At 39.7% G+C, this 15,154-nt stretch overlaps 1 protein-coding gene across 4 annotated transcripts in view; it reads left to right on the top strand.

The window, feature by feature from the left end:
* The window catches only part of SPAST (spastin), a 44,377-nt gene that overhangs the window by 2,620 nt on the left and 26,603 nt on the right, over positions 1-15,154 (top strand). The window contains exons 2-4 of one of the 4 annotated variants that reach the window (XM_056852941.1): positions 662-748; positions 3,041-3,124; positions 10,495-10,590. In XM_056852941.1, coding sequence (XP_056708919.1) covers positions 662-748; positions 3,041-3,124; positions 10,495-10,590 — 267 coding nt within the window. The remainder of the gene's footprint in view (positions 1-661; positions 749-3,040; positions 3,125-10,494; positions 10,591-15,154) is intronic. The other 3 variants (XM_056852942.1, XM_056852943.1, XM_056852944.1) reach the window with 3 other exon arrangements.

Raw genomic sequence — 15,154 nt, forward strand, 5'->3', positions numbered from 1 at the left:
CGTATCAGATTTGTGTTCCCAAAGGTGTAAATGTTATTTCATTGGTTGCCAGTGGTGCCTATATAATAGTGTTCTCTGGGGATGTGCTGTCCTGAATGGCTTTACCATTGGTGCTGTAACTTGTGGGACTTGCTAGTCTTGTGAGAGCATGAGAATAAGGTCACAGGATGGGCTGTGACTTGTTGCTTGCAAAAGTAACTCCAAGCTTGTCAACTGTGTCGCTTTAGGCAAAAGATAAGCCATAGATAAAATCTTTTAAAAATGCATTTGGGATGCATTGCACCAGCCAACAACAAGCTTCATACTGTAATTGGATAAAGTGTTCAGTTGCTCAACGTAGGTCCATAGTAGTCCAATATTGTTTACTCTGGTAACAGCCCTCCAGTATCTTGAATAACAAGTTGACTTTTTATTTTTAATTACTGGAAAGGTACTGTAAGAGTACGCTTAAGAATTATTAGGTTTGCTGTCATGTGCATGCTTGAGAGTCAGTCTTGTGGAGTTTAATGGGACATTCTTCTGAATTTATATGGATAAGGTTGTGCTGTATAACTGTTAAATTTTGCATAATAAGTCACACATAGAAAGTGACATTAGTCTTTGTACATTGTCTGTAGTTCTGATGATTGTTAATGATGAAAAATTTACAATTTTTTTGCAGCAGGACAAAAGGAACAAGCTGTTGAATGGTACAGAAAAGGAATTGAAGAACTAGAGAAAGGAATAGCTGTACTAGTTACAGGTCAAGGTAAGCCAACCTTGAGTGTGTGAAATTGTGTGTGTGGAAGCCTTAATATTTTTTCTTCTTCCAATAAATTAGGCTGGAGAATAAATTTGAAAGGGGAAACCATATGGTAGAAAGGGGAAATGGTAATAATTCAGCAAAAATATCTAGAATAATTTTTGTTGAAATAAAAAAGCCCTAGTTCTCTCTTTTTCTGTTGTCGCTTTGACTTGTGACAAGTCTCTCAAAGTAGGCAAAGGTTCCTTAAGGTTATATGTTGCTTCGTTTGTTGGCAAACTAATAAAAAGGGTTACCAAATTATTTAAGGCCAGCTTTTTTTCTTGAAAGAATCATAGAGTTGGAAGGGACCACCAGGGTCATCTAGTCCAATCCTCTGCACAATGCAGGAAATTCACAACTACCTCCCCACCCCACACCCCCAGTGACCAGAGGATGGCCAAGGTGCCCTCTCTCTCATCATCTGCCTAAGGTCATAGAATCAGCATTGCTGACAAATGGCCATCTAACCTCTTCTTAAAAACCTCCATGGAAGGAGAGCTTATCACCTCCTGAGGAAGCCTGTTCCACTGAGGAACCGCTCTAACTGTTAGAAAATTCTTCCTAATGTCAAGAGCAGCTTGTTGAGAGAGGAAGCTTTTCCTAGCCTTGAGAGGGCAGAGAGGTGGGATATAAATTGTGTAAAATAAAAAGTAAATAAATGTTAATGACTGCCCATCAAGCAGCTTTTTAAAGATGCAGCTCTCTATCTCTGATGCATTTTTATGCTTCACCAAGGATTAGCATACATGGCTCTCTCCCATTTCATCGTTGCAACTATGACTGGCCCATGGCGACCCAACATGCTTCAGGGCAGGGTGGAACTTTGAACCCAGGTCCCCCAGATCCTTGTGTGAGTAACCACTCACGGAACGGTTGGCTTGCCAACTTTTCAGACAGTAAATCTGTTGGTTGAGGTTCAGCTGTTATTCAGTTTGAACTGGATTAATGCAGATCCAGGTCAGTAAAGGTTGACCTCGTTGGCACATGTGGTCCTGATGTAATACAGTACTGAAGTGTCTGGTTGTCTCATAGAGTCCAATAAAGACAACTAGGAGGAGGTTAAAAGCAAAACAGTTCTTTATTTAGCTAAACAGAGACCCTGGGGTGAAATAACCCACAAATAAGATGCAGAGTTACTCACCCAAGAAACAAAGGAAGCTTACTATCATTTATGCATTCACATGGGGCAGGCCCATGGCTGCTGACAAGCAGATTGATACACAAAAGCACCAATGCATATTAGGTGTCTACTCCACTCTAATTAGCACAGCCTATAGATATTGCCCGAAGGCGTCTCTAGGTCTTGTGATCTTGGAAGTAGAAAAAACATTCCTAAGGATGAAGGTAATTTAGAGCTCTCTACTGGTGAAAGGCCATACCAGGCACAGAGAGCATGATTTGTTGGTTCATGGCTCCCGGATGCCAACTTCCCCAAAGCTTCCATATGTGTGCATATGAGTACATAGTATTTTATACCAGCCCTTATATCTGGGTATTACAGTACTTGTTCCTGTGTAGTGATACTCATTTGCATGCATTTATTTAGATACTCAGCTTTTCTCCCACACTCTATAGTAAAATGGAGTAAGTTGTATGGGTCTGACTTGTCCAGCACAAATTCTAAATATGCTTGGATTTGCTTAAATCCAACTAAAAATTATTGGGATTTAAGTTGCCTTTGTGGTGGGTTTCAGCCCAATCCTACATGTGCATACTTGAAAGTAAGCCACACAAAAGTAATGGAACTTGTATATAGGAGTGCAGCTTTACAGTCCAATCCTACGTATGCTTAGCCAGAGGCAGGCACTGGCACACCACCTCTGAACGTCTCTTGGCTTGAAAACCCTATGGGATACCCGAAAGTCAGCTGTGACTTGACGGTGCGCACACACACAATTTGAAGTATATACATCTTTCCAGAAAGACACCGTTGTTGCATTTTGAAAATCTGAATGGGGAGAATTCTAAGTGAAGAAATATAACAGGCATGAACATGCTCTTTGTACTGGTCTCATTTGCATCCCTTTCTTGTGTGTGCAGATGTCCCAAAACGAGGAAGAGCATGTCCAGGCTTGTTGTAATATTAGGTAACCATGCAGAGCATCGTGGCTGCTTCTTGCTGTATTAGACACTTCTGGCTCCATTTTATTTTAAAAGTTGGCTGTAATTTTTAGCATTTATTGTATTTCATTTTGAATAGTCAGAGACAGCACTGTTGTAACTGTCTTCACTACAGTATTTAACTTTCTTTTAAAGGTGATCATTATGAACGTGCTCGACGTCTCCAGTCTAAAATGTTGACAAATTTGGCAATGGCCAAGGACCGGTTGCAGCTGTTAGGTACTTCTTTATACTGTTTTTTTTGGAAAACTGCTGAAATTAGTTACAGAATGCATATGCTTAAGAGTTTTTTGTGAACATTGCAGGGGGAATAACCATTTGAGATATGTAAGAATTTTTTTAAAGGGCATCTCAAGGTGTGAGATTTTAACGCTTAGTGACAAAAATACAGGGATATTGTCAGTTCGGTTCTTTTGTAATTTGAACAGGGCATGGGGGGGTGGGAACAACTTTATTTGCCTGAAAAATCAAGTATTTGAAAAGTAGCCTGGCGGCAGTATTGTTAGAACTCAGTCTACTCTTTGACAGGTAAAGCATTTATTTATTGGATGCAAGTTCATTTAATGAAGAGCAACATAAGGGTCCAGCTTAGCTCTGAAATACACAGTAAGAGCTTCTCGCTAGTAGTTAAACAGTTTCCGAATCATAATTAGACTCTCATGAAAGCAGTACATTTCTGGAACAGACTGTGGACTTTCCTATTTGTTTGGCATCCTTTTACAAGTTCAAAACTATTATATTTTCATAAAACACATAATGAGCCCAAGAGTTGGTGGCAACTCTAGAGGCATCATAGCAATGATGGATGTAAATGGCAGTCCTTAGGAGAAGCAAGATGAAATTACGTAGATGACACAGCACAGCTTTGTTAAACAGCTACTGTCCTGACTAGGCCAACTTCCTACAATCCATGGTTCAGTTAAAAGACCATAGCTCTACCATTCTTTGGCTGTATGATGTGATGGTTACAACATGGGGATGGCTATGGTTGTGCTGGCACTGTGTTGGGCTCAGGTGTTCATCATTATTTTCTTGAAAGTGGGAAAGGACATAATAGAAGATGTGTGTGTGAGAAACCATATCATGTGATTGCTCTAGTGGTATTCAGGAAAGAACACATTTTCAGGAGGGTGTAATTAAGATGCAGCAGTTGTCAACCCCATTGCACATTTACAATTCCTTTGTGGTCATTATGTAATTTGAGATTTAGTTAAAATATTCTATAGATTTCTAGTTTAGTGCACGTTTTATTATTTTAGTCTGTTCACAGTTTGGTTGAATTCCATCAGTTCAAAATCTGGCTTGCCTATCTGTGTTCCTAGTCAGGAGCTTTCTGGTGATTGCACTAGTGAAGCTGCCTCCCAGACCCCTTGTGTGGTATGGGCTCTTTGCCCCCCAAAACCCATCCTTGCGTAAAGCCTTTGGCATAACATCCTAGTCTTTATCCCTAGCAAAAGCTGTAATGTTTCCTACTTATCTGTGTATTCATGAAGTATCCCGTGTCTGCCTCTCAGTGTTCTTTCTGGGAAGGTGGAGAGAACAAGCACTGCTAATTCAAAGGTCTGGAAATGGAAAACAACATTTTAGAAATGTAACTACGAACAATGGCTTGTAAGCCAAATATACATTTGAGTTCATCTATTTCCCTTTTAGCTTCTGAGCACTTGAGTACACAGCTGTCTATTCAGTTTGGCCCAACATGTCTGTGAAACAGAATCAGACTGGGCAAATATAAGCAAGTCTACTCTGAATCCTGTTCAGGTGTATTCAATGGGGCTTACTCCCAGGAAATTGTTTTTAGGGATGCACTCCTAATCGCTCTTATCAAGGAGTAGCTTACGTTGAATTCAGTGGGGCTCACTTCCAAGTAAGCACGCAGAATACTGGGCCTGTAAGGCTCAGATTCTGCATACATTGGAAAATACTTAAGATGTTGCACTTCTGTTTTAGAGTACCAGTTTGGGATTAATTTTAGTAAAGGTTGGGAGTTAATTATTTGATTTCTAATAAGTTAGTGTTTCTAGTCAAATTTTGAAAAGTATCACCTGTGTATTCCCTGAGTTTCCTAGTTGGCTCCTTTCACATAAGGAGAAATTATTAAATGGAAGGTCATCTTGACAGTTCTGTGGGCCTTCCCTTGAGGTTATTTTCTTAAACCAAGTAGTTTTTGGAGGCTGAGAGTGGAGAAATGGCATTTTTCTGAACCCTTTCATTTTTTCTGTTTTTTACTGAAAACTGCCTTGCCTCTATGGTGCAAGCGATTTCAAACAGAATAAGAGTTGGTAAGGGCAGAATAAGAGTTGGTAAGAAATAAGCAGTCCCTCCCCAGTTTGTTCCTTACAGCTTTCCAAAGGGTTCTTGAGTTTTAAAAACACTCGGGGGGGGGGGGAATGCAAGTGACCATGTCATCCAATTTAGAACTGAGCTTTCTAATTGTTAAACTATTCCTTGTGAGATTTATAGACTGCCTTTCTCACTGAAACTCAAGGCGGATTACGCAGTGTAAGTCAGGGCAATCAATGCTAAGGGTAGGTGCTTGCACTTAAATTCAAATTAGGGTTATGGTTGATGGTGTCAGGATTTCTGCAACTAACCCTGTTCTATGACTTCTTAAAATATGTAGTCTTCTGAATGCAAGAACTCAATAAGAACCAAAAGCTTTAATGTGCGTAATACTGCTATATGCTGTATTAATGTCACTTGCTTTTTTACATATGATGTGTCCATTCGATTAACTTGGAACTATACTTGTTCATTTTCATCTGTCTCCGCCACCCTGGTTCCAAATCTTCTTAGTGCTCCCCAATAGGGCTGTCAATTCGGTTCGGTCCGAACTGAAAATCAACCGAATTTACCCTGATTCGGTGATTTTCAGTTCGGACGGATCCGAACTCAAATCTGGTGGGCAACCGGGGGGCCGAATTCAGCGAGTTCGGGAGTTCGCGAATAAATTTGGCCAATTCGGCCCCCCCTTCAGGGTAGCCCGCTGAAGCGAGGCGGGCTGTCATTGAAACTCATCTGCGCCTCCCGGCCGGGAGGCGCAGATGAGTTTAAAGGGCAGCCCGCCCCCCTTCAGGGTAGCCCGCTGAAGGGAGGCGGGCTGTCATTGAAACTCATCTGCGCCTCCCGGCCGGGAGGCTCAGATCAGTTTAAAGGGCAGCCCGCCCCCCTTCAGCGGAGCCCGCTGAAGGGGGGCGGGCTGCCCTTTAAACTGATCTGCGCCTCCCAGCTGGGAGGCTCAGATCAGTTTAAAGGGCCCCCGCGCGCCTTCAGGGAATCCCTGAAGGCGCGCTTCGGCCGAATTTCCCCCCGAACTCCGGATCCCCCTGAATTACCGGGGATCCGAAGTGGGGGAGTTCGGACTTCGGCACGTACCGACCCCACAAGGGTCAAATTCGGCCGAATCCGAACTGTACCGAATTTTTTTTTTTTTGACAGCCCTACTCCCCAAGCTCCAAATTTGAGGGAGGCACCTCTTCTTTTTCAGGGCATAGATGAGCATTACTATTTTCTCTAGAAGGCTCCCATTTACTCAGCTCCCTCTTGAGGTAGGGGGCTAGGGTCACAGAATCCTGGTGGTACTTAGCAAAGGCTGCAGTAGTTGTAAGCTTCCTTGGCCAGAAAATAGATGTTTAAAGCCTCATCTTCTGGAGATTTTCTCAGAACTTCCTCAGAATTTTAGTGGTATTTAGATGGAAAGTGTGCGTAGAATTATAGTCTTAGCATCTTGGTGATCTGATGGCTGTTTTAATTGTGCCCTGGCTGGGGAAGCTTGAGCTTGGTTTTGGTTTTTAGAATTACAGGCCGATTCCAGATGGAAATTTTGCTTTGGTTTGATGTCCAAACTGGAGTGGGGTTTTTAGAGCATTCACGCAGTGTCATCCCTAACTGTCCACTTTGCATGTTGTATGGGCACTTCATAGCTTTTTATGTGAAACTTTATATATACAGTCAAACAATGTAAAATGTAATTGGATTGGGGATTGGACCTCTCTGTACATTTTTTGAAGTTAAAAGCAGGGGTTGTTGTTTTTCCCATCAAGTCACAGCTGACTTATGGTGACCCTATGGGATTTTCAAGGCAAGAGACGTTCAGAGGTGGTTTGCCATTGCATGTCTCTATGTTGCAACCCTGGACTTCCTTAGTGGCCTCCCATCCAAATACTAACCAAGACCGACCCTGCTTAGCTTCTGAGATCTGAAGAAATTGGGCTAGCTGGGTTATCCAGGTGAGGGCAAAAGCAAGTATAGGACTCCTCAAATTGCCTCAAGGCTGTGTTGGGTTTATTTTTTGGTATGTGTGTTACCCTTTCCCCAGCATCTCTTCCCTAATGCAAGTTTTTCTCTTTCCCTCCCTCCTAGCTCTTTGATCTATGGGGGAAATGTTTAGAGTTTGAGCTGTTTTTAAACCAAACAAACTGATTGGCGACCTGATCATGGATATTGCAGTCTCTCATCGAGCTTAACCTTTAAATATATCATCTTATAAACAGGTGATCTCATCTGCTTACAATTTGGTGTGGCAGAAAGAAATTCTCACTCCCCCCTCCCCCAACAAAGCCATGTTTACTGAGTAACTGGCCAGGACTGATGATGAATATCCTTCCTTTGTTATGCCCTTCAATTTTATTATTTAAAACATTAAATTAGCAGCTTTTCTCTCTAGTGGAACTCAAGGTGGCTTACAGCATAAATGAAGCAATTATAGAAATTACAATAAAAGCAACATAAAATAAAACAACAATTTAAAAATATGGTTTAGTGCCTATTTCTGGTGCTGTTAAGATAAACTAGGCACATATACCTTATATATGGTAAAGCTCTAATATCAAACACCTACCTTAGGTCACGTGACTTTTTTACTTGAGTGAAATGTGATCTTTAGCTATTTGGAGCTCTTTATCACTAACTTTTAGTGATACTTTTTAAACTTGGAGAATTTGAAGTGTATGATTAGCTGGTTCTAGGAAGAGAGAGCTTATTAGAATCAACCATGCATTGATGTTCAAAGCACCAGATGATTCAAAGCTATTGAGAGCAGAGCTGCATGTTACATGTGGTTCTGTGATTCGTTATGTAGATGGTCTTTGACTTTACCCAGCAAAGTTTTTCTCCAATCGGTGAGGAATTTTGGCAGGAAAACAGGTGAGAGGGCCTTATGCAGTCTTTCCCCTTTAAGTCACAGCCTCAGTAACTGGACTATATAATTTTTAAAAATCTGTTAAATTTGGAGTTACTTGGAACACATAGTCCTGCCTTGAGTCTCAAGGTGGCTTATAGCTTGGAGGTAAACCTCACATGGAGGGCCTAAGGAAGTGGGGAGGTTTCCTGCTCATGGTAGAGGGTGGTGGTGAGAGGATGAGGGACTGAGGAATTATTTTTATACATGGATAAGAAATAACTAGCTAGATGTTTTGTCAGATATTACAAACCATGAATACTGTAGGGCTTTTATGCTCCTTCAATATAATGCTCTTCCCTCTAAGTTTCTCGAAGGGATATATAATAAATGGCCAATGGATGCACGGAAATGTGTATGCAACCAAGATGCATTAGAAACTGCTGAACACGTTCTTTTTGAGTGCACGTTATATGAACATATATGCACAGGCCCTTTGATTCCTCTGTTAGTGGACTGCCCCAGACATCTCAGAAAACATCGTCTAGCGCTCCTTTTGTTAGATACAATACCAAATTTATCTGTTAGTATGGACAGATTTGCCTGGCTGGCAACTAAAATAAGACAAAATGTGCTTAAGGCTCTGGAATAATCAATCTTTGATTAGAATCTGTACTCTTTTATGTGTATTTTGGAGGATTTTATCTTTTTACCCCAGTTTTAATTTCTGCTGCATTTTTATTATTTATATTATATTATTATTCCCTAATTATGTATGTATGTATTTTAACTTTGTTTGGAGACTTGATGGTCTATGACTGCAAATAAAGGCTACTACTATTACTCCATGCAGGTGTGTTTTTAAGATGTCATAGAAGAATTTGTTTAACATTTTTTCTTGCCTAACTTAAGTAGGTAACAGTGCACCGCAAGGCAAGTGCCTAGATGATAGACCAAATCTTTTTTTGGTAATAGTTCTCAGTTTCTTTATAAACTTGATCTTTGAGAGCTTAGGCAGAAAGTTATATCTGTATTGCAAGCTGCATTTATTCCTCTTCAAAGACAGTTCTGTGACAATATTTGGTTGTGGTAATAGGGTTCTTTCTAGAAGTGGACATAATAATGGGACCAGAAAAGAAACAGGACTTGTGTGTGTGCTGAATAAGTTAAGAAACCATTGATGTTAAGTCATACATTTATGTCAGCCAACTTCACTTGAAAATGAAGTTACCTTTTGACAACAGATGTTTGTAATATAAAAGTGATGAGTGGCTTTATTCTCCCAGACTAATGAATATAAGATTACTGAATGAGAAGCTAACAAATGTGGTTGCTGGCTAGTCACTTTCAGGAGTATATTTAGTATACAAAGCATGCCAGGATTTAAAATCCTTCAGAAACGTGACAAGTATTGACTAGTGTATGGCAGATAATAGAAGCGGCAGAATTTCTTAGGATATTTCTCATGATTACTTCATGCTCATAAAGTGGCAGGATGGATTGACTTCCCTCATCTGCTAATTGTATAGTAATGTTGTACTCTCTTTTGAGAGTGTCTTCAGATGTTAAAACACAGTAGGTTGGATTCTGTGCTCTGCTAACAGCCCCTGATGCTAGAGGAAGGCTTTTCTGTTAGTGGACCAGAGGACAGGATCTAACCCATTAATTCTGTAGTGATACTTACAATATAATATTGTTGAAGGCTTTCACGGTCAGAGTTCATCGGTTCTTGTAGGTTATCCGGGCTGTGTGACCGTGGTCTTGGTATTTTCTTTCCTGATGTTTCGCCAGCAGCTGTGGCAGGCATCTTCAGAGGAGTAACACTTCAGAGTACTCCTCTGAAGATGCCTGCCACAGCTGCTGGTGAAACATCAGGAAAGAAAATACCAAGACCACAGTCACACAGCCCAGATAACCTACAAGAACCGACTTACAATATAGTTTGAGATTTTCGTTACCAGGAAAGAGGAGTGTTGCATAGTTTGTTTGATAGAAAGCTGTCTTGCAGTTTATAGCAATCAAAATGACATAAATGTTTTGCATCATAGTATTAACAGCCAGATATGAACTAGTTTATTAATATTATCCACAGATATTGACCAGTAAAACTTAATGCAACAATGAAGTCTGGTTGCAACTTGTACCAATTTGTTCTAAATTCTTTCATTCCTCTCTTTTCCATAGATTGAATCTTTACACACTGCATCAAAAAGTTCCCCACCAGTCTTTGTCATGGTTACTTCTGACTCAGTTACTGACTGTAGCTCACACCTTTTCAAAATAGCACTTCATTTATTAAATGTTCTTATAAATTCATAACATAGTGAACATTAGATGCATGCTTTGTACCTTTAATTCATATCAAGTCAACTGAAGGCAAAATCATTGTGGTGTGATGAGTATACTTAACTTTCATTGGTTCATTTTTTGTTTTTGTTTGTCCTTTTCCCCCTTCTGTTTTGTTGCATAGAGAAGATGCAGGCAGTTAAGCAAATTCCCAAGCCGCAAATGGAAGTCTATAGTGACAGTACTAACCTGGTTTGCCGCAATGGACATCTCCAGTCAGGTGGGTTTGGTTTTACCAGCACCTAATTAATTAAGGGGATGTCTATCAATATCTGATCTATTATAGAGAATGCTTGCAGTGCTAAATTGCCTGCCCCTGATCTATTTAAAATGATTTTCTGTTTGAAGGTTTTTGTATGTGCATTCCATTTTTAGAATGTCTTAACATGGTTCTTGCTAAACTGTTATCCTCACTGTATTTTTAAAAAAGTTAGCTGTGTTTTAAAATGAAATATTTGCAAAGGAAATGCATTAACTTCTATTAATTCAAGGCAATTTAAGTCAGCATTTATTATAGCCCCTATAGAATGCTACACCAGGAAATAAAGTGATAGGTTTCACCGGCTGTTATAAAAGTATAAGAGGAATCTCTGTTGGATTGTTCACTTTTGTTGTCTGTTAACAGCAGATGAGCAACATTGTGGTTCATTTTTTACCTTATTTCTCATTAGAGGAAGTTTGCTTCTGACTTTATTACAAAAGTTCACCGACTATGCATATATAAAAACTGGAGAATTGTTATTACTGATTTAAGTAGCAGTACTATGTTATTTGAGAGAATCTGCATCAAGACTTACTACTTGGGAAAACTGTACATGCTAATACTTGGTTGAAACCTTATTAAAGCACATTGTCAATGCATGTCACCTGTTTGGTGTTTTCATTTAGTTATAATAGTTCTAGATGGGTTTTCTGGCATAGGTACCTACAACTTAGAAATTTAGGGTTTTGGTGACTATCAAGTGTTCTTCACTACTTGTGACTGAGGTACTATTGAATATACTATTAATATTAAACTATTTCATCTGAAGACATGTTTATTCAGTTAGTGTTTGGCACTAATTATTTTTACTAATTAATTATTTGGTACTAATTGAAAATCTGGTATTTATGTTTTTATCCTGGCCTTTCATAAAGACTCTGGATTCTAAGATCTTAAAGGACTTCGTGTTAGACTTGGACCAGAGTTACTGTTTTCTTATCTCAAGGCCTCACCTGACAATGACCATCTAGTTTAGCTTAATATGGGACAGTAATTGCTTGGTAGCAACAGATCTCAGTTTGCTTGGGCTGTAGAAGATTAACAATTAGCTAACTTGCATTTTGGTAACTGTTGTTGATCAGTGTCTGAGGATGCATACAGACAACCCAGAATGACTTCTCCCTTAGTGCAACATTGTTATTAGCTCTGATCTCGTAGTAGTAGCTCAATGGCACAAATGTAAAGAACAGGTGAGGCTTGCTACAGGAGAAAAGTCTGTTCTGTTAATTGCAGCTTTTTTCTTTAGGCCTGTATAACTTAATGGAGCTACAGAATCCACTAGGTGTTAGGCCAGCAGCTTCTAGTCTAGTCAAGCTTCAAACCTAAGGGAAAATGTGAAAGAAAATGACTTTTGAGTGATAGAAAGACCCAGTAGAGTTGATAGCATAGTCTTGCAAAGTGCTCTCTTTTTAAAGGGCTGCGTGGATACGTATGCAGTACTGTGTGTGTGTGTATATGCTTAACCTTCAGGTACTCAAAAGATATTGAGAATGCTCCCTAAACTTTTAGTTTAGAGCCAGTGTGGTGTAATGGTTAGAATGTCAGACTAGTTCTGGGGAGACACATGTTCTAATCCTGTCCTTGCAGTGAAGGCCACTGGGTAACCAGTCACTCTGTCAACTTAACCTTTATCTTGTCAGGATGACACAGGTGGAAGGAACCCTGCGTATGCCACCCTGAGCTCCTTTTGAGGGAAGGTTGGGATAGCAATGCAATGTATAGATTGTTTGCATTAAAGCATTGTTACCACCTTTCCACCAATCATGTGCAAGATGGTATGCAAAAATAAAAGTTACTAACGTCTCAAATTTTTGTTGCTCATGATACAGGAACTATTTAATAGGTGTCCTTCACAGCCATACAAGCTGAAACAGCAACTGTACTCATAGCTTACCTAGTTGTTGGAGTGTGGCTCGCTTGTACATTTGTTTTTTTCCCTGGCATTCAAGACTCCATGTGAAAGAAATGTGTCCCTGGTGATTTTTAGATTAGATTGTTTATTTATGGCCCTTAGCCAGATAAAACCAGAAACCGTCCCTGGTGATTAAAAGCATTCACATTCTACTATTTGAAAATAATATTATAAGCTATTGCTTCACCAGCCTATGGAACTCAGCTTCATGGTACACTCAGTGCTTAAATCTTACCATGTGAAATATGCTTACTGAACACAGGTATTCAATAATCCCTAAAAGGCCACAAAGTGCCTGCACTTGAACAGTAAAACATTCTCCCTCCAAAGAGAATCTTTGCAGAATCTTTCTGGCATCTGCATGCTACTGGTCATCTTTCCTCCGTTCATTTTCTTCAGCAGTTAGAAGTTGGTAGCTAGTTTTATAGAAAGGACAGCCTTTGGTGTGCTTCCGTAAATACCCCACATTCACCTTCCATTCAGCCAGTGAATGGGGTGTGTATGTGTGATATGCACAATATACGTTTCACGTGTTTGAAAATACATTTCATACACAAAGTTACTTCAGAAGAATACTGGGGATAGTGCAAGTTTTCACTGTGTGATAAATCTGAGCACTGGTATATATTCCCCACATATTCTGATAATACTTTAGGAACATTTTTTTAACTGAAATTGTATTCTTATTTGAGGAAAGGTCTCACATTCCTTCCTTGCCCCAAGTGGGAAAAGTCTACAGGTATTAGAATTACTTGTATTGAGAAAAGAGCAAAGGAGAGCTGAATAATGGGGGGAAACTTGCCTAGTTTACTTTTTTGCAAAATGTAAGGTAAATTGGTGAAGAAAGTAGAAAGCATAGTGTCACCTTGGTGGTGTACACTGAAAGGCTTCGTTTTTGCTGCTGCTTCTCAGTTTTATGTAATAAACTCTATATAGGGAATGGCCAGAGGAGGATGAAGTAGCTTGCTGAGAAGTTTTGGCTGCTAGGAAGATACTAGAGAGTAAGTGACAGGTGATGAAGAATGACAGTTAAATGGGTGGAGAAAAAGATACTGCAGAGGAGAGGGCACCCCTTGATTCACCTATGAAGGCGTTGAAGAGACGCAACTCCACACCCAGACACAGGTCTGTGCTGCCAAAGCTGCAGCTCTGTGAGCTGCGTAACAGTCCAGCAGTGCAAAGCAACAGGGAAGCTGAGAGATTGAAAACAAAGGAGCCATTGGGAGGAGGCGAACAGTAATGTATGAGCAGCTGATGAAATAAAAATAGCAGCCCTGAACAATTTCAGCGGCATCGGAACTAACTTGACATGAAAGTGCATTAAGACTGACCAACTCCACTGTGTGTGTGAGTAAAAGTTAAGATTTTGATAGGATTTTGTGTACATATAACTAAACGTCTTTAAATATTGAATTGCTAGATTAGTTGAGATTTGGCTATCCCTTTAAAAATAGCCTGTGATAGGACATTATTTGTACATTGGGATACTGCCACTGATGCTAACAGGATTTGAAATCCAACTGCAAGTACACCTAAGAAAAAATACAGGTGGTTCATTTGGAGATCTTCTGGAATGTCTGCATACCTTCTTCCTTTCTGGCAGGTTCACTGCTGATCTGGGAATGGCTTAAGCTATCGTGGTATTAGGGCTAGAGTGAACTAGGATCTTGGGGGCCCCGCCCCCATTCTGCACACTCCTATATTTCTTCTTAAATCTGGAGGAAAATAAGAGAGGCTTTGTCTGCCAAGCACATTTCTTCCTTTAAATTACAGCATGTACCCATTTTCATAGCATGCAATAAACAAGCAAGAAAAAGCTCTTCCTTTTTACGTGATTGATTTGTGTGTTGTTCATACTTCATATGCAACAGTTTCTTTGCTAATGTAATACCAATTTTTGTCAAATTCTCTTTTGTGTATTTAGCATGTATCATTAACTCAGTTAAGAATTTCCTCTTTATATAATATTGTGAAACATCTGATTATAGTTTAATGGGGCTGCAACATAATTCAAATTATGCTAAATATTTTCAATGCTGCTGATGGGAATCGGCAGTATCCTTTTCCATATATCATGGCTGAAGAAGCTGCCAGGAATATACTGGCTTAGGTCATGTGGGAGGGTCTGTGTGTATAAGTGAGAAGAGTGATCCTGATGATTTGAGAAATAGTTGGATTTTTAAGGCTTTGCTTGATAAGTTAAACTAGAAAAAATGTGACTAGATAATAACAAGGTATAATTGTTGATATAGCTCCAGAATGGTAAAATTGCTGAACTGGGTTAAGTAAGAAGGCATAGGACTGAATCACTCTTAAAACATGTTTCATATTTAAACACTCTAATTGTACCTGGGCTGAACTAGCCTCCCCCTGTGGCAGAGTGCATAGAAAAGTGGCTGTATAACTTTGTCCCCAAAGTATAGCCAGTTACTGCTTAGTTTGCTGCCTGTGAACAAAAAAGCATCCCAGGGTAGAAAACAACTCAGTTCATTTTTCCATCGGGGTAGTTTTTTTACCCCATATTACAGTAAAAGGGGTATAAAGCTATTCCCAAGATACACAAATGTTGGAAATTCGCTTTTGATGTTTTGCTTTTAAAAATCACGGACG

The sequence above is a fragment of the Euleptes europaea genome, chromosome 7 (assembly GCF_029931775.1).
Source record: "Euleptes europaea isolate rEulEur1 chromosome 7, rEulEur1.hap1, whole genome shotgun sequence".
NCBI lineage: Eukaryota > Metazoa > Chordata > Lepidosauria > Squamata > Sphaerodactylidae > Euleptes > Euleptes europaea.